The sequence below is a fragment of the Thunnus maccoyii genome, chromosome 2, assembly GCF_910596095.1.
Source record: "Thunnus maccoyii chromosome 2, fThuMac1.1, whole genome shotgun sequence".
Classification (NCBI taxonomy): domain Eukaryota; kingdom Metazoa; phylum Chordata; class Actinopteri; order Scombriformes; family Scombridae; genus Thunnus; species Thunnus maccoyii.
Window position 1 is genome coordinate 9450364 of NC_056534.1, and position 25477 is coordinate 9475840.

Consider the following 25477-nt stretch of genomic DNA (forward strand, 5'->3'; position numbering starts at 1 on the left):
AAAACCTTTTTCAGTGTTCATATGGACACCTGACTGTTGTTTTAAGACAGACTTTAAAAATTGTGAACCTATCCTTTAAAAAGGTACCCTGTGGAGGGTTTGACCACTACTAGCGCTATGGAGCAATGTTTTGATGAGTGTTTAGTTTGCACCTGTGCATGTTAACGAGGGCGGCAGCACACAGGTGACACGATGTTTGTGGTAACGCGCCAAGAAATGCAGCAACAAGCCAGGAAAGGCAAAGAGGAAGACTACATCCATGTTTTCTGGCTGGCAAACAAATAGAAGTTTTAATATATTAAGTTCTACAGATGACTTGGAGGTGCTGAATCTTTTCCCAAGTACTTCACGCTGGTTTGATGAATCCAATCAGAACTATTTCATTGACGGCAATCTGTGAATTTAGGGATTTTGTCCAGTAAAATCACAATGAGAATCTGTAGGGATGCACAACCTTGACAGAACCCAAGCAAACGGACCCTTTCTGTATTGTAAAGACCTGGTCCAGTACTAAACGACCAGGATATAATCCAGTTTGCTAATCTGAGGTTGAACAATCCTGGCATGAGACTGAGAATCTCTACTTGTCACTCAACATTTAACACATGTTCACTTTGCAGCAACACAAAGATACAATGAGTCATCAATGTAATTTCATCCATTTTTATTTAGAATTTTAAGATATTTTCAATACAAAATCCTGAACACAAAAAACAAAATTTAATTTAAGACAAAAAAAAAACAAAACTTCCACAACTGAAAAAAATTCATGAATAAAAAAAAAAATGTACAAAAAGTCTCTGTTCTGTAAAACCAGAAATGAACCTAATCAGTTTTAATCTGTCAAAGAACCTGATTACCTGAAACTTGATAATGAAACGGATGTGAAACAGAGACGAGCCAGGACAGTACAGGCCATGTGACTTCCACGGTTACTCTCACTGTATGCAGTAGTTCCAGTGGCGCTCGTTGGGTAACACTTGACTGAGCCTGAGGGAGCAGCTGATGGTGGGCTCATAAAACACAGCGTCTGGTTCCTCAATCTTCACTTCTGTCTCACTTTTGGTCTGGCACACCGAGCGGGTGAAGAGTGAGGGTTTAGGACCTTTCACCAGAGTTCTCTTCGTCACACAGCCCATGTCTACAAGCGCCTACAGAGGAGACAGAGAGGTTGTCGAGAAGGTAATTGTAAAGGTTCTATTTCAAAGCATTTAGTGTTCAATGTGTTGTATAATATCACTAAAATCATTTTAAAGCTGTAGTGTGCGGGACTTTTGTCTCCCCCTTCTGGCAGTGAGCGTAATTACAAAAACACTGTCAACATGTGCTTATGTCATAGGCTCCGCTGTAGCCTGCTCCATCACTACTGTTGCGGCTGTAAAATGGAGGATAAATTGTTTTGAGCATCACACAAACCCTACGCAAAATGACTCGTTTCATTCTCAGAATTTGATCCATTCGGTCCGTTAACATTTGGAAAGTCTAGAAGAGCCGCACGATTAAATTATTTTATCCCCATTCAAGTTAGCAGAGAGCTAACTGGAAGTTAGTGGAGAGCTAGCCTGAAGTTAGCCGCTCAGGAAGTCTGCATTCATACATTCATCTGGCCAGTGCGGGAATGTCAAACCTGACACCAGATTAAAAACTCTGGTATAATCTCTGAGAGATTTATCTGGCGTTTGGCACGGACTTCAATGTAACAGACGTTCATTTATATGTTCTGCACTACTGCAGGTTTAAGCACAAATTTGATTCAAAAAGAAATGCATAAAAACATGAGCAAGTAAGTTGCCCAAATGAATATTTGCACATTATTTAAATGCTGCATAAACTAAGGAAGCACTATATATGGAGGAACATCCACACTAACTCTGGTACAACTAAGGCTGCAACTCATGATTATTCCGATTCCGATTAATTTGTCAATTATTTTCTCAAGTAATCAATTAATTGTTTGGGCTGTAAAATTTCAGAAAATGGTGAAAAATGTTGATAATTGTCTTTTGCCCCCAACAGTTCACAACATAAAGACATTCAGTTTACTATCATAGAAGACCAGAAAATATTAGAAACCAGAAAATATTCACATTTGAGAAGCTGGAATCAGATAATTAGGAAATTTTCTTCTTAAAAAGAAGATTCCATCAATTAATTGATCATCAAAATAGTTGGTGATTAATTTAATATTTGGCAACTAATCAATTAATTGTTCCTCCTGTCAACCTCATGACTCCCGCTCATTTTATTCTTTAATTTTTGGGCTTTTTGGTGGACTGGAGGGATGCTAGAAATAGCATGACATGAACACTTTGTCTTGAGTGGCAGCAAGCTCTTCAATATCAGCCAGCCTTTTATCACCTCACAGTCAAGTGTGAAAACCTTTTTGCAATATTTCAGCTTTTTCTTTTCCATTTACGGTGTTGTTTTTTTCTTTCTTCTTTTTAATGTAAAAATTATGCAGACAGGTGAATGGGGACACAGCAAGAGAAAATGCAGAACAAAGCAGGAAAACACTTTCAGTCAGCTGGCACCCTGTTTTTTTAAGACAACAGTTGTGATTCAGAGTGTTTCTTATACTGAAAGACAATTTTGAGTATGAATATGATGAGATTACTTGTGCGTTTACCTGCACGAGGTCCAGTACCGCCATTGGCTGCAGCACATCTTTGTAATGTTCCACCAGTGTCTGCTGTGTGAGTCCGGGCCGGGACATGATGTGGTAAAGAATGGCCTCCAGCATGCCCTTACACACCTGCCGGTTCAGCTTGCCATCAACCATGCGCCACGGTCGGCTGATGAAACTCAGATTCTCCCTGCGTGGGTAAGAGGAGCAGAGAGAGATGATACACTGGAAAGAGGAATCACAAAATTCACTGTGAAGGAATAATTACAATCACTTAGTCAAACTCTGTGCTTACTCCTCATTAAAATCAGCTTGTCCTGTTGGGGGAGAGCCTGCTTCCTCATCTCTTTCATCGTCTATACTGTTCGCTCTGGCTCTATGCTCTCTCTTTTCCTCCTGTCTTTCAACAGTTTCGATTTTCTCCTGTCCTGTCTCCTCCACTCCTTGCCCTTCAGGTTGTGTCTGGTTCACTTCTATCTCTTCCAAATTCAACAATTTGTCTCCACTTTCCTTATTTGCCCCCTTATCATTCTGTTCCAGCTGTTCCTGCTCATTAATTTTTTCTTTTGTGCTGCTTGATAATCCATCTACATCCTCTCTGTGCTCGCCCTCTTGTCTGTCCATAGCTGATTTTTTTGCTGGCGGTTCCTCTGTCTCCTGTCGGACTTCTCGCCTGCATCTCTTGCGCATGAAGGGGATGTTGTGCTGGTTCTCCAAAAAGGGAAGTCTGCCAGATGTTAAGCGTGACTGGGACCACTGTTTGGAGTTTACAGTCAGAAGCCACGGGTCAGCGTGCCGCATGAGCACCCAACGAACACCCAAACTCCCAACTTTTAACACCTGGCCTTCTTCTTGTAAGTCCTGGAGCAAAAAAAAAAAAAAGAGGAGAAAAGCAGATCAGAAATACATGCCAGGAAGCTAGAAAATTACGCTAAACTGCTCCCCCAAACAGTCAGTGTACAATCATTACTTAGTAACTGTAACTAGGCAGGGACCAGTACCAGTACAAGTGTACATGGGGCTGCAGTAAGAGTTGGAGGTCGGTCCTTTTCAAAACCAAAAAGACAGAGCAAATAATGTTAGCTGCAAAACGTTAGCATGCCTAGCTAACTAGCTAGCCTTTCTCCCAAAGCCATGGAGCATATCAATAGCTAACTACATTTTGTGGGGTTACATGTAGAAATGTACAAAGTAGAATAAGTCCTGTTAGCCCCACATTACTTAGTTGACTAGCTACAAATGATAGAATATGCTAGCGACAGTCGCTATTTTAGCTGACAAAAATAATGATCGTCAGTTGAGGAATGAGACGCTGCTTTTGTTTACTTCTGTTTGTTTCAAAAATTACTATGAAGTGAGTGTGTTAACATGTACGTAAGTATACTGGTTTTGAGTCTTCTGCTGGTTTTCATCATATTCTGGATATTTTTTTACATGGAACATGCGAAACCTGGTTATTCATATTCCTGTTTATATGATTCATACAGTGTCCAGGTTTCTGATCATCTGTGTCCAATTGTGTTTTTATTCCTCAACATCTCAGCCTCCCTACTAACGGAGAATCCTCAGAAACCTGGACAGGGTGTTTACGTGACAAAGTATCCTGGTTTCCATCCGAGTACTCCAGCTAGCATATCCAGGTTTTTGAAACCAGGATAAAGTGTTTACAAAACATAACTTTAACATAACTGCTTCACATTTCACAAAATCTCGCCCATTATCATTGTAAACTGCATATATCGTGTGCGAGTGGAAAGCTTGACAGGTGTAGCAACGCTAGTGGGACGGGGTCAGTTGAGTCAAAAGAAGAAAACAAGACTTTGAGTTTACCGCCATGCTAACATTTGCTAATAAGCAATAAACACAAATTATGGCTGAGACTGATGAGAGTGTCATTAGTTCAGCAGGTATTTGGTCATAAACTAAAGTATTAGAAAAATTTAAATTTTGACCTGATGATGGTGCTAAAATTAAAACAATTAAGGGATCACCAAAGTTATTACAATTCATCCTGAGGGGAAACATGAATATCTTTACCAAAACTGTCATTCCTAGACACACGACGCTAAAAACCCATCATCACCGTGGCCTCGTTAAGCTGTACGTGCGTTTACCTTCATATACTGCTGCAGGCTCCTGCTGCATCCAGACTGTGGCTCCTCCAGGTGTGCGTGAACCTGGTATAAGTCGTGCACATCCAGCCCTTTCTCACCGGCTTCATCCAAGCTCCTTCTCAGCTGAGCGCAAGCTTCAATATCCTGAGGAGAGTAGCTTTTCTGCCGAATCAAACGCCGGTCACACTCCTCCACGCTGGGTGGAAAAGTGGAGGAGGAACAGACAGTGTCGCTGAGGATGGAGGGCAGCAGAGACGGACCACATTTGGACAAATCAAGTGGTGGAGAATCTAAAAAAAAAAGAAGGAAAAAGTGAGAGAAGGAATTATTTTCTGCAAATATAACTTTATTTTCACATCTCTTGAATGTGTTCATACTTACTCTCCATACTGAACACATGGTGGGCAGGTGTATTTTGTAGCTGCAACCTTATAATACAGGACTCCACCACGATGTTGTCAGTGGTGTTGAGGTTACGTAGTTTAACTAGAAACAGAGGAAAAAAGGAAATTGGAAAACTGAACAGATGACTTTTAACTTGTCATTCATATTCAGCCCTGTGCGGCGAGATTCCAATAATGTTAATCATATCGATGGGAAAAGTTCACACCTGGTTTCATAAACGGTGATCTATCAGAATCAAGTAAGTAGGTAAAAAAAAAAATCTACCTATGCCAGGACAGCAGTATCCTCGCATCATCAGGTAGTTGGTGTGTGACGCTTGATGGGCCTTCACTTCCATCCTCTTTTTGCCCTCACATTCCTCACCGTCGTCGTCATCATCGTCCTCTTCCTCCAGTGCTGCCATACTGAAGGGAAGAGAGAAAAGGTGATTTGTTTTATCATTTGAACCTATTTTCATAATCGATTTATTGTTTCAGTGATTTTCCAAGTGAAAAAATCCTCTGGTTCCGTCTTTTCAAATGTGAGGATTTGCTGCTTTTCTCTGTTTTACATATTATTATAAACTTAATATCTTTGCATTTTGGAGTGATGGTTGAACAAAACAAGATATTTGAAGACGTCATCTTGGACACTTTTTAATTACTTTATAACATTTCACAGACTAAATGAGTAATCCAAGAAATTATGGGCAGATTAACCAACCGCTCTACTTGTAATAAATTGATCAAAGGTAATCCTTGTGCACTATACAATATTCTGCAGTTAGACCGTATTCAGACCAAATCAGGCGGTGCCGTGTTCAGCCGGAGGGTTGAGCGGAGGTATGTGGGGGTGTGGGCGTGTTTTTAAACAATCAGAAAATAACTTTTTATTGATCTGATTCATCGGCTTTCTCGCTACCAGCGCTCCCTCTCTTCATTCATTCTCCAGCTCGCTCGACCACAGCTGCGCTCTCTCTCGTCTTTTTTTAAAATGTGTCGGGAAGCTGACAACAAAGTCTAACTTTACTTCTCCCCTCCCCTCGTCCTAGTAGCGTGCTTGTTCTTCGTCATGGCGGAGTTTTACAGCTCTGATCAGTCTGATCTCCGGCTGTGATTGGCCACCGCAGCCTTCAACCGCGGTGACGTCGGGTTACGTTTCTCCAAAAGTTGACTCTGGCTCAACTTTCCAGCTGAAGTCTGGTGCGGCACCACAGCGGCCAAAACGCCCGAAGCCGAAACACACTATCCCCATTCAAATGGATGGGACGTTTTCGCTGCACCGCCTGATTTGGTCTGAATACAGCCTTAGACCCACCACACATACCTCTTCACTACATCGTTGTCCACCAGGTTGCTGTCCACCACCACCATCTGTTTAGGTATGGACAGATACACAGACAGCAGTCCCAGAGTCATCAGGCTGAGAGAGACCACGCAGGCTCCCCCCGGAGAGTCCATAGAGAACGGCATCATGTCGGACACATCTGTAAGCTCCTCTAAACCTCGAGCCGCTGCGTTCGAGGCGGCAGCAACACTCAGCTGCTTCTCTTTGGCTTGCTGATTGTCTGTCTGCTCTCCGGTGGATGGATCTTCAGCAGAGCCAGCGGTGAGGCGAGTTTTTTCATCGTTCGATTCCAGCTCCGTGTCTGCTTCCCCTTTGCTCTGGTTGTCGTCTCCTTTCTTTGCAGAGTCGCTGCTTGACTTCTCAGGTTGTACTTCCGGTTCACTCGCTGGTTTGTTATCTTTCTTTCTCTCGCTCTCTTTTTCTTTTCTTTCGGACCGCGCTCTTCTCTCCGTCACTACCTCCCCGTCCTCTGTCCTGTTTTCAGTCTCATGGTAGAAAGCGATGGCAGGTCTGTTGTTTTCCGTCCTGTTGTCTGTCCTGTTGTTAAGTAGAGTCCGCAGGAAGCGGAAGGAATCGGTGCACAGCGAGTGAGGAAAACGCCATGAGAAACACCTGGCAGGGAAGAGTGAGAGAAGCAGGGTCAAAAAGCTTTGCAATTAAACAGTAAATACAGTAGTGTTGGATAGATTCAAACACGGCTGCTGTCTAAATGGTGACTGAACAGCAGAATTACTTATGGATTTTTCACCAAATATTCCTAGTAACATAAGAGCTCCAGGAACTAAACAGAAAAAAAATCTGGTAGGGATGTAATGTTTACACGCCACAAGAGAAAACTTCATCTTGATACCACTGTGATGTTTGGATTGATGTGATAAAATAGATGTGAAGAGGAGAAAAGGGAAAGTGAAAATACCAGAAAGCAGTGGCTCCCATTTCCAAAGTCACATGGATTTGTGTTTTTTGTTTTTGTACTGCTTTTGTATAATTACGCTGAAAGTCGAGCAGCTTCCATTTAAAATATCATTACGTCATTATGTCCAAATTTATCCATTATTTTTTTTTTTATACATGTTTACCAGATAGATATCTTTGGTAAAATACATCATGCATTTCCAGAAACTTCCTGGTTAAATAACACAAATAACCTGTAGTACCTGTAGTAGGTCTGAGACAGCTGGTAGGACATGGGCAGGATGGGCAGAGCCCGGTTCTTCTTGGGCCCGAAGGGCTGATTGACACGACGGCGGTTGACCAGACCCCTCTTCCTGCATTGTATGAATACCTGGCACAGCAGCTCCTGATTATACTTACTGTACATATGGAAAGTCTAAGAGAGAAGACAGATGGATCATCAGAAACGATTCTGTGAGTAAAAGGAAAGGAGAATGGAGCCGGCACAACAACTGGACGTCAAGGGAGACTTTGTAAAGGGAGGAAGACATTTAAACATGGCCGCACCTGAAAGGATCTGGAGGTCTTCATCTGACTGTTGGTCATGGCCAGAGTGCTCTGGATCACATTATGTAACACTATGGCATGAATGTCATCTGTGCTGTAATGGACAGGAAAGAATTAACTGCCAACATTAAAAAAAAAAAAAAAATCATAATTCTTCAATGAGGAAAATAATTGAAGCCTAACTGAATCCTTACCAGGTCAGAGTGTCTTTGCTTGACATCTGTTTTCTGTTGTCTATTGTGCAAACTTTAAACCTGTAACACACACAAACAAGAATATCAAAATGATTGGTGATTACTAAACTGTGGACTTAAATAATTTAATCATAAATTGCATTTTATGTTTTATATAATCCGGGTAACGTTAGCTTAGCACAAGGACTGGGAACAGAGAAATAGCTAAACTGGCTTTGTCAAACGGTAACAAAAAAAAAGGTACCTCCATGGTAAATGGTATCAAAAAAATCTTGTTTGATCCACACAAAAATGGAAGTGTAAAAATGTCAGTGCTCTGCTTTTGCAGGGGTTATGTGCCAGAGAAATTAAGTGCTCAAAACCAAAGTCATTTTTACACTTTGTGTGTGTGTGTGTGTGTGTGTGTGTGTGTGTGTGTGTTTAATGCATTAAAAAAAGACAAAACATGTTAATTGGTGAGCTTTAGAGGTGCTGAAAGGCAGATTTTGTTACTTTTGGACAGAGCCAGGCTAGCTGTTTTAAGTCTTTATGCTAAGTTAGCTGGCTGCTGGCTGTGTAGCTTCATCTCATATATGAGAGTGGTATCAATCTTCTCAACTAACTTTCCTCTAGAAAGTGATAAGCATATTTCCCATCTTTTTGACCTTATTTAAGTCATGAATAACTTAATGTTTAAGAACCAAAACTTTTAGCTTAATGTTTTCAGTGAGACATTTATTAAGTCACTTTGTGCACTAGCTTTGTCGCTTTGCCTGTGTCCTCTTTGGTGCTGAGCAGGCAGTGTACATTTGGTTTATAGTTGTTATAGTTATAACAGCAGCGGTTAGCTGGTTTCAGTTGTTTTTTAACTGAAACCAGCTAACCGCTGCTGAAAACAGGTGTGATGAGAGCAGGTCTCTAAGCATTTAAATTGTCAATTTTATTGTGGTAATTCCACATCCTGTTATTGCAGTTGTGTTAACCACAATGTCATTGTCTGGTTTCATCTGTTTCAGTCCTGTTCTCCATTGTATCTTTTCACTTTTTGAGCAGCAGTGAACTCATAAAAAATGGCTTCAGTCTTGAGTAAGGCAGTTAGGAGTTAGCTGCACTGAGAGAGAGCTTTGTTGTTCTGTGACCTCAGTGTCTTGTCCCAGACGTCCCTACTTGTCTTAAGTCAGCACATTAAACTTCCTGCTCTCCTTACCTTGAAAAGAGCTGTTGTTTCGTGTCAGACATGATCATATCAGAAGCGCTCATAACAGAGCAAAACTTCAGTCTGAGCAGCCTTGCATACTCCGAGAATGCTTTAGCACAATCCTACAACAACAACGACAGACAGAAATATTCAATAATGTGAAGTCAGAAAACATCAAATGTGCAGAAATAACAAAAAAAAAGTGACAACAACAACAAAAAAACACCTCTGGTTTATCAGGATCAGCAGGTTTGTTCTCTTCCAACAGTTTCAACAGAGTTTTGTCCTGGTACACCTCCGCCAGGCAGATCCTGCAACACACACATTAGATGAATAAAATGGCATGAGTGTGTTTAAGACCGAGTGTGTTATTATCATCTACATCTACCTGTAGTTCAGAAGCGTCTGAGGATTCTTGAGGATGTATCGTGTGCGACGTCCGACAGCGACAGATGTTTTATCCATCGATATCTCAAACTCTGCATGGAGCAGGTCTCTTACCACACAGTAAGGTATGAACGGCCTTTTTAACTGCAACACAGCAACAATATACTCTGTTAGCAACAAGTATATAAATACATGATTGTGACTAATGACATGATATAAAAACATCTGAACAGCTGGACAAAAAAACTTTCAATTATTATTTTATGATCATCAAAGGATGCATCTTCAAAACATCTGTAATAATATACGCATATTATGTAACTATTCAAATCAGTTTATTATGAGACTGTGGTGACTCAAGGCAGCTAACGTATACAGCGATCATCTACACCCACTCCCAGTTCATCATCAGGTACACCTAAATACAACTAATGCAGTATGATACTGCAATAAATAAATAAGTAAAATACACAAAACAAAAATGTTTTCAACTAACATCGCTGTCTCCAGCAAGCAAAATATAAAACGACTTTTCAAAATGAAATTGAAGACTTTTTAATACCCTCTAAGACCTTTTTTTTTTTTTTTTAAAGGAAACTAAATTCTATACTTTAAGACATTAAGACCTGCAGAAACCCTGAAAAAAAACTGCAGAAATATGAACACAATTGTGCATAAAAGAAATATGTTTTATTTTCTTTCCAATCCATTGAATCATCTTGTGACCCATCAGATTTAGAGTGTGTGTACCTGGCTGTTGAGCAGGTGTGAGGCCACGCTGCAGAGCATCATCAGCGAGTCTTCCTGTACAGACCAGTAGACTCGCTGTCTGGTCATCATCTTCAAAGCTCGGTGGTCCACCTCGTCATGAGCCGGGGTGCGTTTCTTGGGCTCTTCAAGGCAAACGGCAGACACACAAACACAATCTGTAAACTGTCCATCTTCACTCAGATGCATTGATTTTTATGTTCGACTGCTCATACCTTTCTTCTTCTTGCGTGGGGCCCTGATAACCTCCTTTCTGCTTCTCTTTCTCTTCTGTCGCTTTCCTCCGACCACCTGCTGGTTTCTGGAAGCAGGCTCAATAGCCACCTGGTAACAAAGACACAAGAACAGAGAACAATACCTTATTCTTTCTCAGCCGCAATGTTAAACAGGACACAACAACACAAACGCCAACATCTAAACTAGTACAGGAGTGGGTCACTGTGTCTGTAGTAGATAACCTCAGCTGAACAAGCACTAATAAACAAAACAATTTTTCTTTTCTTTTGGACAAAAACAACACAGAAAAAGAATAATAATAAAGTCATACCTCAATATTTTCTTGTCTGACCAGTGATCGTTTGGCAGTCACATAACGAGGTGAAGTAGATCCTCCTGTTAGATCCAGACATAAATGAAAACAAATACAGATATGAATGAATTTTCATATATGTGTCATGTATGAAAATGCTAATTAGACAAGCAGACAGTGAGGGACAGACAGCTGTTTTCTTCCCGGTCGAGTCGACCTGGCTTTATGATTGTTGCCATAGAGACAGCGCTAAAGTTAATAATCTTATAGTGATGTTGTGACTATGGACAAGGTCGCTTGGGTGCTGCCTGAATAACTGAAAGTGGTTCAACTCACTGGGTCTACACCGACACTTTGAATTGTAACTGCTATCTCCTTGGTCGATCAAGTTTGTGTTAGTTAATCTTTTCTGTACAGGAAGTACGTAAGCAGAAAATTCATTATGTTCCGAGCGACTCACCAGCTTTAAGTGCCATCCTGAGAGCGTTTTTACTCAGGAGGCTCTTCAGTCTGATTTTGGTCTCCTTCGCCTCTGAACCACTGGGTTTCTGAAAATAAAGATGCATTGAACCAAAAGATAGGCCGTGCTCGTCCATGTCTCCGTATCCGTGTGCTACAAATAGACTGTACCGTTTTGACAGAAAGAAGGTGATTTGTCCACAACCAGTTGCGTTTCAGATGAGCGAAGAATTCAGAGTCCAGACCTCCTGCTCCTTTACCGTCACCTGGTATCGACCCGTCATCACACACCTCCCAACTGCCCCTGTGTGTGTATACAGAGACACATATATATACCAGTTTATGTTAACACACTGGTGGTAAACTGAACTGTTTCAACTGGTTTTTGTGAGTTTTTGAGAAGAATAGAACAAAAAAAACTTGACAAGTCACTAAAATGTTCTTTACAGCTGATACTTTATACCTTAACAAATGTACTTTTTCATGTGCAGCCAAGACTTTGTCATGTTAAATTGAAGGGTGACACATGAAAGAACAAAGTCTTTATTTTTCCTTGTAGCTTACAGAGACTCCACCTACTTGAGCAGGTATGCCAGTCCTACGAACACGTTGCGTTCATGCACAAAGGAAGGAGCCGCTTCCTCGTCTGTGACGTTTCTCTTATTGCGGATAACCCCTAAAAAACGCAAACACACAAAAACATCTTACAAAATGCTAAGTGCTCTAAAAAAACATTGTAAAGCATAACTTTCCTTATAATCACCAGTGATGAGTGTATGTATGTACCCAGTGGTGTATTGAGGCAGACACACATCAGGTCAAACCAGTAGTTTTCTACATCTTCGGCAGTGCTGAACGTGTACTGACGCCTCTCAAATGATTTGTCAGGTGACTCCGTGACCAGCCAGTAGTGAGGCTCGGCGTTGGTGGTGTCAACGATTGTGGCGTTGCGCCTCAGGTACACAAACACCTGGATCGGGGCAGATATGGAGAACGATGATGAGACAGAATTCCTTACATTTGACTGAAATTTGATTTGCTTTCACCGAGAATTCAGTAAGTTCTTGATGTTATCCATTCATGTTTGGTTTAAAACACATGTTGTAAATACTCCTTCTGATAGATATACATTTACAGATATTATACAGATATTATCCCTTTTGCTTTTTGTGGGAAATGTGCTAATTATTTGTTTTTTACCGGTGAAGCAAAAACGAACTTTTGAGGAGATTTCAGTCTTCCTTTGTTTTTAAAGTTAACTCCACATACTTGTTTAGTCTCAAAGGTGTTTTCTGATGTGTTGTCACTTTGATTTACTTCATTTTCTGTTCTAGTGGCCAAATTCTTTTTACGCAAGCAAAGAGTACTGACAAATAGATTCCTTATTCAAGTTTGTTACATTAATTGAAAGCACAAAAAACAAACAAACAAAGAAAAAAGTAAATAAAATTGTGATAAATTCTATTTTTCCACCATCCTGTGATGTATAATTAAGCTGAAGTTTATCTTCTGGCTGATGTGTTTGTCATCTGCTTTTCCTTTTCTCATCGTTCTTATTGAGTTCATCATGTTTTATTGTATTTTTCTAAATTTATCATTTTTAATATTACCGCCACTACTTGAACTTTTGACACTTAAAACTTCCAGTGTTGAACTCCATGTTATCTGTATGTTGGTAGTTATTCTGTTTGTGTTTTACCATGAAGGAAAATAAAAAAAACACTTAAAAATACTTACAAATGTTTTGCATTTACTCAAGTTGAGCATCAAGTGAAAATCAAATCAAAACATTTGTCTTCACTCTCAGACATTTTGATGATATTTATTTGGTTTGGTGAAGTGATCCGTGATCACAACGTTGATTTGATCTGGTTTCTTCGTACCTGGTCTTTCTCCTTGAATCTCTCCACTGGACCAAACTGCAGCAGACCCATGTAGACCAACCTCTGCAGGTTCTCATGGAAAGTGAAGATGTATTTCCTGATATAAAGAACCCATAAATAAATGATTTAGAGTTATGAATATGATGTGTTATAGCGACAGACAGACAGACAGACGGAGAGAAAGTTACCGTTTATAAAGCAGCTGTCTTTTCATTCTGGCGGGCAGCGCTCTGACGAGATGGTGCTGCTTCACAGGGTCGTTCAGATATTCCTCCAGTCCATCGACCTGTGGAGTCGACAGATTGGTTAGTTGATGCGCACTTTTCCCAAATAAGATTCCATGAGTCAGACTGTATGTGTTGTATGTGCTCCATCCTTCCTCATGGGCGTACTATCACGTGCAAATAACACCTGTTTACTGCCAGCGTATGACAGTAAGTCTGCAACAGCTATTGCACATTGTGTGTTTATACTGCAAGGAAACTGGCAGTATATATCATTTTACAACTGCACTGATTAGTCGACAGAAAATCCTGAATTCTGATAACTGATTTATTGTTTTGAGACATTTTTTAAGAAATAAATTGCCAAATTTCTCTGGTTCCAGCTTCTCAAATATGAATATTTACTGGTTTCTTTAGTCTTCTGTGATAGTAAACAGAATATCTTTGGGTTTTGGGCTGTTGGTCGGGACAAAAGCAGACGTTTGAGGAATACTACAGTATATTTGATACAGAGCGTTGTCATATATATCTGTTAGGTGTACTGTAATGTAAAGTAACAACATGATATGAGACAAACATATCACCATGACTCTGTTGGCTCCAGTGTGTCCGTACATTCAGAGAAAAACACCTTTTCTTCCACAATGCACAGTAGGTATGGTCACGCTCACCTTATAATTGATCTGTACGACCTGAATGAAGATGGACAGAGGAAGGCAAAGAAGCAGGTCGCCCACCATCGCCCAGCCGCTGCCAAACTCCTTGTGTATGCGAACAGGAGGGACGAATCTCTTCCACGACTCTTCCTCTGAATACACTACAAGAAAGAAGCAGATTACAGAAAAATGAAGGTGGTTAGTAGGGGAGAAAAAAAATGTGGAAACCTGCCCTGAAACAAGTTAATTCATTAAGAAACAAAATGGACGGTACAAAACCATTGAGTTCCCACACAACGCTCTCTTACCTTTCATGTCAGACAGAAAGTGACCAGATGTCGATTTATCCTTCGGCTCCTCCTTTTCATCGCCTGATGTCACATTAGACACGGTAGAATCTACAGTTTGTGGGTCCGCAGAGCCGCTGGCAGCGTTTTCAGATGACCGAGTTTGTCCGTCTGTGTTTCTGGAGTTTTGTATGTTTTTGTTGGTGCCTGACTGATTGGAGCTGTTTGGGGGAGTCGGTGTTTGACTGGACAGGTCAGATCCGGTTGACTTGTGTTGGCACGGGTGTCCATAGATCACATACGAGAGGAAGTTATGAATAACACGCAGACGATGCATCTTAGGTTGGAAGCCTAATGTCTTCCCTAATCCTCGAACTATAAAGGAAAGACAGAGAGAAGATACAAAGAGAAAACCTCAATACAGTACATGTACAGTCAGTTAATAAGATAAATATGGCAGCAAAGTGGGTGAAGTTGTGGAGTCCAAATTCTAAATGTTTCTCTTGATAATAACGTCAGTTGAATTGAACAATAATATACCTGATATCAACCATACTAGGGTTACAATGTGGAAATGATGGAAAATCATATTTAGTTTGTCACTATGGTATAAAGTGCTGAGATGATTTGTCAATTAATCAATTAGTTCATGAACAGGAAATCAATTGGCGACTATTTTGATCATCTATTAACTGTTTTAGTCATTTTTACAGAAACAAATGCCAAATATTTGATGGAACGTGAGAATTCGCCGCTTGTCTTCATCATATATGATGAATCACTTTGGGCTTTAGGAGGTGATAATCACAGATTTTCACTGTTTTATGGACAGTTTAAAGACTAAATGATCAATCGATAAATTGAGAAACAAAATCAACAGATTAATTGATGAGACGGTCTAATTTGTTATTTTGTATGCTGTTGCTATAGCAAAGACACCAGTCAGTGGAGTTAAATGAGAGTTATAGCGTATAGTGTAAAATAACTTGTCAGCAAGTTTTGTCACTGCAATCAGGAACAACTCAGCACCATAGTTATATAAAAATAAAACGAAATAGACCCAAAATCCTACAACTGCAAAGTGTACAATACTCACCCTCTACTGTTAGTGCACCATTAGATGCGGAGGCAAGAGATTCTTAGGCTATGTGACTGGAAACGTCCTCCCTACTGAAGTCTTTATGTATTGAGATTTGTATGTTTTACTTTTTTTAAACAATACAACATTTTTCAAAGCAGTTACTGATCGTCTGTGCTGATGGTTCAACCTCCCTGAAGCTGAACAGACTTATTATTTCCGACTAAAATAACTCGTCCCACTTTGTCTTCTATAACACACAATCAAAGAGAACCTGGGGTGGGTCTGAACTCCTCCTCGTCTTTACTGAGCGCTCTCTTTTTTTCAGCCTTGCTTCTCTGGGTTTTAGAGGCGTTGGCGCTCGTCTCCTCGGACTCTTTTTCTTCTTCTCTGGTTTTCCCTTCAGCGTTCTGCATACTGAAGTGACCAAAATGACAAAACACAGTTGAGCTGAGGCAAGAAACAAGATACAAGACATGTTCCGGTTCTTTAACACATTAAGTTAATATAAGTCAGTAGTGAGTGTGCAGCACATTTTTATAGAAAGACACTTTTGCCTTCACAATCAACACATCTCAACCCAAACAAACACATATGGGAGGTCTTCTCCACCAACATCAAAACACCAATGTTGATTTTTCCCCTTCAGTTTGCCACCAATCTGTATATGACTTATTTACCGTCCAGTATTTGGTTGTGCTCACCGTATAGCTGTGTACGAACTGGCGATTTTGAAGCGGACCTGCTCAATAACTCGGGTTACTATGTCATCGTTGGGCTGAACGGACGGATGGACGATCATCTCGATCTGCAGGTGGAAGAGCGTCAGACAGAGAGAGGAGACATCAACAATTAACAAACATTCACATTTATTTTATAGACTTCTGTGTATTTATTATGTGCGTACACTTTATTTTTGTAATGTATGAGTGAATAAGTGAGTGAATGCGTAAAGCATAAAAGCTAGTAGATGCTGTGTTGCAGAGCATTTTCCAACCTTACCGAGTTTTAATGATGAAGCAATTAATCGATTAGTCAATCAACAGAAAACTATTTTAATAACTGATTGATGGTTTCAGTCAGTTTTCAAGCAAAAATGCCAAAAATTTGATGGTTCCAGCTTCTCGAATATGACAATTTTCTTTCTTTCCTTGTTTTAAATATAAAATCTTAACGTTTTAAGCTCTTTGTCAAACAAAACAAGCAAATCAATTTTTTATAACATTTCACAGACTAAATGATTAATCCTTTAATCAAGAAAATAATTAGTAGGTTAATTGACAATGAAAATAATCATTGGTTTCAGCCCTTCATTACTTTTTTAGGACAGATTCTTCTTTCAGTCGACAGTAATATTTAAGTTGAAAATGAAACATTTTTACAGTGATGAAGCTTCACAAAAGAAAACTCACATTTCAGGAATTTGACCCTGATTTTCTAATAAAACAAAGGAAATTGGGTTTTTTTTCATTTACAGTGTGGTTACGCTTCTCAAACTCAGGGTTGAGACCCCATTAAGGAGAACTTTGGGACCTCAAAACAGGGTCACAGACCAGAAAAGATTTCCGTAGTCTGTAATATCACCTAAATAATAATATCACCTGCTCAAAAGGCTTGTTTAAGATGAAATTTTTATGCTAAAGTTTATTCTTTGTTTTCTTTTCCTATTTCTGGATGAGCCAAACACCAATGCATCCAGACCAGTCGCTCTGCACCAGCTTTAATTAAAAACATATGTGGGTCAGAAACGAGTCTCCATAACTCCTTTGTTACACTTAACAGGCTTAAAGGAATAGTTTTATTGGTATGGTTCGAACAAAACCACATGTCGTTTCTACACTTCAGTTTTTGTACAGATTAAACAAGCAAGAACAGATCCAGACTAGCTGTTTCCACCTGTTTCTAGTCTTTATGCTAAGCTAACTGGCTTTAGTCTAAATAACTGCATTTAGGCTAAAAATCATTTATTTTTTGTAGCCAGTAGTTTTATTTTATCAGAGGCAGTGGATACAATGACTACAGGCTTGGAAACGTCATGTGTGGTGAGTGCGTGTACCTTCTTGGTGATCCCGTCCTGTATGACAGTGGTCGTGTAAATCTTTAGCAAGCCCTCTCTCGCCAGACAGTGGACCAGACGTAAAATAGTCTTCTTGCAGCACTTTGAGCTGACTCCATCCTGCTTCTCTTCGTCATTAATCATCTTCTGAAGCCTGGAGAAAGACAGAATATGTTGACATTTTTGTTCCCTCTCATGTTGGGCAATAAAATGCAATTCTTTTGAATTAAATGAGAAGATTAATGCAAACTGACGGGAAAAGGCCCTCTATGATTTTCAAGCTGCGCACAGCCTCAACAATCAGGTTCTTCCTCTTTAAGAGGCGGTAGGTCTCATGAGACCTCTCGATAGCTCTTCTGGATTTTTTACTCCTGGACGCCTGCACCAATCAGAGAGAGGAGGGGGGGTTAAGCTCTTATGTTTGACATTAACCTACACATCTCAAACAGCTGAAATCAACCCTTCAGACTGACCTTCCGCTGATAAACATCTTCAACAACCACAATGTTGTTTTCTGTTGACTTATTGGCTTCGTTAGATGCTTCACTCTGAAGGAAAGGACTGCACGGTTTTGAGTTGGACCTTTCCTCCTCCTCGACCGGAGCTTGCTCTGAAAGACGAGACAGTTCAAAATGAAATAAACAAAGGTGAACACATATGATATATAATCAGCCTCATGGAAAAGTACTTTTTAACTCTGAAGTAATCACAGTAACAAACACAGTTACAAATGCATGCCACCTACCAGCCCCTCTACAGCTAACTAATTAATCTTTATATGTTACATCTTGCTTGCAACCAGCGGAGACTCCAGGGAGTCACACCGCCTAGCCAAGAAATATGCTGCGTTCAGGTCACCAGACAGCTCAAGATGAGTGAGGGTTAAAAACACTGTGCATCGACAACATAACACTTTATCCATTTAATCTGGGTTTAATCATCATGAACGACAGACTCTGGCTGACATGAAGCGTCCCTATTTGCTAGATTTTCAATCACTTCCATATTAGGAAGAAACATGCTGAACTTTCACAACATTCAGTTTCCCAGGTATAAATATGACTTAGAAGTATGTGTGAGAGCTATTTACAAGCTCCGATATGATATAAAAACACAAAACCCTGGTCTTATTTACACACTATGTATTTTTAAGGATTAAACACACAATATATGTCATGTTAATTAATGAGCTTTAGAGGTGCTGGTAGGCAGATTTTGTCACCTTTGGACAGAGTCAGCCGAGCTGCCCGTAGCTTCACACCTGTATTTGTATTGACCTTCTCATTGGCAAGACAGTGAGTACACCTATTTCACAACATTTTGAGCTAATCCTTTAAATTTGATTACATATGGTTGAAGTCATTCATGCTCGTGACTGACAGCTCTGTCCTAGATATTAAAGCCCAACTGGATTTATGCTGCAGTTACCAATATCCATATTTGGCCTTTCTGCACTGCAATGTTTTGTTACAGCCGATATACCAACCCAGCTTTACAATATGAAGAATTTGTTTCTTCCATGTTTGTATGTCTTGTTAAGATACAGTTTCAAGCCAGAAATCAAGTTTAGGACATGACTTTCCTATAAAGTTAGACCCTCTCGTTTCTCACCTGATCTTAGATCAGACACTGAGTCAGCTGTCATACTGGTCCCAGCTGGGGTTTCACCTGAACGATGACAGAAATTAGAGAAGAGGGTGGTTACAAAGTCCTGTTTAAGTCACATCTGTTGTGAATGTGCAAAGGTTTTATGAGTATTCACATTCAGCGGTAGTAGGTTGTATGATGGAGGTCTCAGGTTGTGTCTGTTTCGTTGTCACGCTGCCTTTCTTCCCTGCCGTCTTTCTTCCTGCTCCTGACTTTCCTCTTGCTTTAACTCCGTCTCCATCCAACACTTCATCACCCGCATCCGATCTATCAAAACTCATCTCCCCAGCTTCCTCCTCCTCTTTATCTCTGCCTGCTTTCTGAGTCTTCTTTGCAGCTGGAGTTCTGGTGTTTTCCTTTGCTGTCGACTTTGAGGTCGACGGTGTTTTAAGGGAAGCGGATGCGGCGCTTGATGTCTGTGGTGCAGAAGAGTAGAGCAGCTTCTTGCGTTCCTGCTCCTTAGCAACCAGCTGAAGTTGATCACTCACACCCACGAACCTGTCAGAACACATGAACAGAACAGTATTTGTCACACATGTTTGATTGATGTGACATGGCTTTAATGTGTCTACATCTGTTTATAGATACACACTTATGGCTAATAAATTTCGTAGTCCTCTGCCGACCCTCATCCTCCATGAATCCCTGCAGGGTGAAAGACATCACACACATGAAATGATTGACCAGAAAAAACACCAAAAAAAAACTTACAAAGTAATACCATATGTAATAAAACATCCCTACATTAAATACTACCTAATACTATACTGACATATATGTTGTGGCTGCACTTTGTGGCGCTACCTTCAATTGTATTATATTGAAATTCATTTCTTGTACTTTGTTCACCTAATTTACATCTACAGAGAAGCAAAAATAAAGAATATACAATAAGAAACCACAAGAGAAATAGATTTTTGGTTGGTGCCAACAAAATTAATTCTCTATATTAACAGTCTTGGCCTTACCTTGATCGTACCATCCCTCTCCATCTTTCGGCAGAGCATACGAGATTCCAGCTTTCCGACGTTCATTCTGACCCCTAAACTACTCTGAGCGATTCCCTTTGTACCACAGGATAAAACTACATGAAAAAAGAGACAGGCAAGTGTTAATAAATAAAATGAGTCATTTGGAGGTGAGGAAAGTTACTTTTGGAGCATTACAGTAAGACTGCAGTAGATAACAACTGAACAAAATGTCTAAAAATAGATTTATTTCCTTCTGTTCCTTTGAGAAGGTCAACAAACATACCGAGATGATAGGCCTGCGACAGGAAATCTTTCTCCATGATCCGCCCCAGCGGAGGGAAAGATCTTAGTCTCGCTCCAGTTTCATCCTCTTCCTCCTCGTCCTCATCGTCATCATCATCAGTAACGCCCTTCTTTGTGTATGGCTTTAACAGTTTCAAACAGCGCACGAGCACTTTGTTACCTGGAACACACAAGTAAATAAATAATGCAGCGCACGCGTAAGGCACATGGCAAAAACATGACTGAATGTAATCATGTCAGCTGTGAGCATGTTTGCAGCATCGTTAACATCACGTCACTATTTCTAAAATGAAATACTGAGTTTCTAGCTAGTGACTTTATGAACTTTGTCATATTATTTGTTTTATCATCTCATTAAACTACACCTACAAAAAACATACTTTTCATAAGAGCAGCAAAGTTTTGTGTGCCACAGTATAACTGAAACGAAGTTAATCAATAATGGGATTATGGGAAACACTTCTGATAATCCAGTGATTGTTTCAATAGTTTTTTCAAACAAATATGCCACAATTCTTTAATCCAAAGATGCAAATAGTTTGGAAAAATATCTGAAGGAGCATGCAACATATTCTTGGACTGTGTATTGTTCTATTTCTGTGATCTGCCAGAAGGAATAACAGGAAGTGACCTTCCTTCCTTCTGAAAATATCTGCTGAGAAGAACAAGAAAATAACTTGTAAGGGTTTACAGATCCACAGCGGATAGCCGGCTTGAAATTATCAAAGAGATTCATAGGATGGAAAGTCTTTTCTACTTAAACCTGAGAAATCATTTGTATAATACAAAAACGATGTATGATGATGTGATATATTCATTAGAATAATGAACGTGGCTGTTGGTTTGCCTCTCTTACAATTTCATTTATCTTCTTTTTTTGCTCTATACTTTACTAACCATGTACAGCTATATGAAGACTCGCTACCCATAATATATAATGTTTGTGATACAGATGTCATGGTGCCTTGTAATAATGTTGCTTGTGCTGTTGTTGAAAAGATTAACAGGCTTGAGCTTCTCAAATGTGAAGATTTGCTGCTTCCCTTTGTTTTAAATGATGGTGAACTAAATATCTTTGGGTTTGGACTGTAAGTCAAACAAAACCAACTATTTAGAGACGTCACCATTGGCTCTGGGAACTTGTTAAGGGATATTTTCATAACTTTTTGACATTTAATAGAGCAAACTTTGAAATATAAATCGGTAGATTCATCTGTAACGAAAGTAATTGCTAGTTGCAGCCTTTCTTTTCTTTCAGTGGTACTTTACCTTTTTTGTCGAGGCAAGGCCCGCCGGTGGGCTCCAAGTCCTCCAGAGGGTAACGGCAAAACTCCACCAACTTCGCAGTTCGCATGTAGTGAAATACACGCTTAAAAGTACAATCACTCACATTCTACAAGAAAACAAACAATTATTAACACAAAGACGAATACACGGAGAGCAACAACCACCTAACGCTCGTACAGAGATACTCACAAGTTGTTCTCTGAGCGCCATCAAAGTGGCGATCTGGCCAGGTGACTGCTGGAGATGGTTGGACACGTACTCCATCAGGATGTCGTACTTTGTCCTCCTGAAAGAACAAAAGGGTTTAAGGGGACTTGATTTCTCAATCAATCCGCTGGCGCCCCAATAAGTAGCTTTTTGTCAAAAGTGCAGTTTTCTCAACATGCTATGTGTCCCATATTACACACACTGCTTCCAAAATCATTGGTCTTCCAAACCCTAACCTCCAAGATCTCAATAACAGAGCAGTGGAATATTGTTGTATGAGTCACAGTTCAAAAAACTCCTTAATTATCTTATACTGGCTCTTTATGTAGCCCCTCAGTTCAGCCTCTGTCTGAAACAGGCTCCTGTCTCTTTAAGGCCCCCTCGTGATGAGCCCACTCTGTTCTGATTGGTTTCCTACCAGAAACTGCCCCTCCCCGGAAATATGAGAGTGGATAATGTGAACATCTCAACAACCTTAGGGACAAAGGCTACCAAACGGACGGCCAGTCTGTGGGCATGTGCGAACGATCTGATGTCATCTCGAGGAGGAAGTAGAGGTGACATTGCAAACAAAGTGTTCAGAGTAGGTCGAAATCTGGGCTTTTGGCTTGCAGGGAGCATTTTAACATACGTTCACCTCATGTTTTGGAACTTTGACCATGTTTGACATAGACATCAAACAACATAACAGTATAAAAACAACAGAAAATGATATGTCCCCTTTAATACAATAAGAGAAATTGCGGTAATGTTAAGTCCAGAACAGTAGAACAGTGTTGAGAATTAAACAGACCTGTTGATGTGGAAGCGTTTGAGCAGCAGAAGGATGGAGTGTTGCTGTTGTCCTGAATTCAGTCGTGTGGCTTGAGACTGCATGCTGATAAGTCCATGTCTAACAAGAGATTTCCTCATGTAGTGCAACTTTCGAGCATCGATCCTGTGAGAAAATAACACTGCCTGTTAATGGTGACCATTGAAGTCCCTGCTGGTAACACGGTGTAACAGCAACAACACCGTGCTAAACGAGTGTGTGTGTGTCTCGTACTTGAAGGAGGACCCGTGCAGGTCTCTCTGTAGCTCCCCCTGCCAGCGTGCTCGGCCCACTCGTTCCAACACGCAGTAAGAGTCGTCGGTGAGTTTCAAATCAGGATCGCTCTCAGGACCAATCAGAGTCCGAAATCGCAGCTTCTGAGACGCCACAACTACAAGCTTTCGCCCGTATCTGAAAAGGTGAGGTGTGGAAAGAGGGGAGAACAACTTTGTCAGTCAAATGACTGTAAATAAATTCATCTAAGAGATCAATACATGAGGTGATTCCTTTTGCTGTATTTCAACATCTTTTTTTCCTGACTTTGTTCAAGAGAATATGGATAAAGCCTACAAACCTTTTCAAAGCCTCCTCCAGGCTCACCAACGGGGTGACAGACTTGGAGCGGACGAGCTTTGTGATGTCTCTCCTCTCTTTGAACAAGGCACACGAGCCCTGTATCCCATCCTTGTTTTCAGGAACAATTTGGACCGGGTAGACATCTTTCTTTGTGTCAGAAAACCCTGATGCGGTTTCAGTCCCCCCTTCTGAATCAGTTTCTTTATACCTGAAAATACACACTTAGAACATAAGTCGGAGCAGAAAAAAAAAAGGCACATGGAACATGAAATTAGGGCTGCAACTAGGGCTGGACAATATATCAATATTATATTGATATCATGATATGAGACTAGATATCATCTTAGATTTTGGATATCGTAATATCATGATATAGCATAAGTGTTGTCTGTAACAGTAAAGTGATGTCATTTTCTGAACTTACCAGACTGTTCTATTATTTGCCTTTACCCACATAGTCATTAGAGCTCAGCCCTAGCTGCAATTAACAATAATTTTCAATATTGATTAATCTGACTGACAGACTGCACACCAAGACTTTTTTTGTTGCATTATCCATCACATCTGTGATATTCATAATATTTTGAATGTATGTAACTTAGCCTTTAACTGCATTGTTTCTTTTGCTTTTTGTCTCTATCTATCTATCTATCTATCTATCTATCTATCTAGATTAATCGATTAGTTGTTTGGGCTATAAAATGTATGAAATTGGGAAAAATGTCTCTGTTCCCTCAAATGTCTTGTTTTGTATTCAGTTTATTGTTATAGAGGATTAAAGAAACATGAAAATATTAACATTTGAGAAGCTGCAACCAGAGTATTTGAAAGTCTTAAAAAAAATGACTCAACGATTAATTAAAAGCTAGGTGTATTGAGTCAAACTAAGTGGGGAAAATAGCTTTTAATTTCTCTTTTTTAAATCTGTGATGAGCCCTTTATTAGTAACGCTGTAAACCAGAATAATAAACTCACCTGTCATACAGTATAACATCTTCTCTCTCTTGTGGGAGTTGGTAGAACTTCAGGTCGGTGTTGCTGATAAGTGACCTCCAGATAAGCTCCTTGGTGCCATCGTCGAGCTTCAGGGGAAACTTGGGCTTTCTATCTTCAAGTCGTATCCACAAAGTAGGAATAGTTATCCCGTCCAGCCCCTCCAAAGCCACTTCATCCTCAACTATACTCAACGGATCCATCACTGCCACCGACGGGGCTAATGCTGTCAGCTAGCAGTCATGTTAGCTTATTACCAACGGCTGCACCAGACTGTGTGGTCGTTCAACGAATAATAAATTCACTGCATAATAAAGAAATAATTCATTAGCCTCCTGACGTGGTTTAGGATCTGATATATCTGCCTATAAAATAATTTACAATAAAAACTTGTTTACACATGCGTCCTCCAGCTACGCTTCCCAGCTGGTGTGTATCTGTGAACGTGCTTGCGTCATATTTCAACTTTGACCTCACGACGTTGTGCGTCTTTTCCGTCTTTTCAGAAAGATAAAATCCACAAGATGGCGTCCAAGTACAGTTTCTGAATTATCTTCCTCATGGACGCATTAAATGAGAATATTATATTGCTTTAAGGAGACACAGAAGATACATTTCAGCCACATACAGGTATATGTATTTTATTAACAAAAAAATCTTTACTTTACAGTACAATTCTTGCTGAAAATGTACATCACTTAGAAACTATTCAGCTACTTGCTTACCTTACACATTAAAGGACAAGTTCACAATTTTTCAAATCTGTTCTAAAACAAAAAGTCAGTCCAAATGAACACTGAAATAGGTTTTTCTTGCTTTAATCATCCCTCTTGTTCATATATCTGAAGCTTATATGGAGCTTCAGCCGTCCAAATGAGTCAAATCAAGTAGATATCTTTCAACATTACAGTCTTTTTAACACTGTCTGAGGAAACACAAAGAGGGAATTTGATGCTAAAAAGATGGTAAATGAGGCGGATATGCACTTGAAATGCTGAAGCCTCATATAAGCTTTTAGAAAATTATCAAAGCTTATATGAGGCTTCAGCATTTCA

At 40.0% G+C, this 25477-nt stretch overlaps 1 protein-coding gene across 1 annotated transcript; it reads right to left on the bottom strand.

Moving 5' to 3' along the window:
- Positions 1-725: 725 nt before the first annotated feature.
- Positions 726-24885, bottom strand: LOC121880814 (general transcription factor 3C polypeptide 1). The gene is made up of 40 exons (XM_042388352.1): positions 24405-24885; positions 23428-23637; positions 23088-23264; positions 22836-22979; positions 22025-22121; positions 21818-21941; positions 20529-20708; positions 20243-20358; positions 19867-19919; positions 19390-19772; positions 19239-19295; positions 18101-18237; positions 17882-18006; positions 17628-17781; positions 16276-16379; positions 15846-15988; positions 14515-14868; positions 14222-14367; positions 13515-13612; positions 13327-13423; positions 12230-12413; positions 12023-12119; positions 11615-11747; positions 11445-11532; positions 11003-11067; positions 10671-10779; positions 10438-10580; positions 9689-9831; positions 9527-9611; positions 9310-9422; positions 8124-8183; positions 7930-8023; positions 7626-7798; positions 6448-7080; positions 5407-5546; positions 5119-5223; positions 4738-5027; positions 2919-3484; positions 2627-2813; positions 726-1151 (listed from the first exon to the last, which is right to left on the bottom strand). The coding sequence occupies exons 1-40, from the start codon at positions 24623-24625 to the stop codon at positions 939-941; spliced, it is 6741 nt and encodes a 2246-aa protein (XP_042244286.1). The 5' UTR covers positions 24626-24885; the 3' UTR covers positions 726-938.
- Positions 24886-25477: the final 592 nt, after the last annotated feature.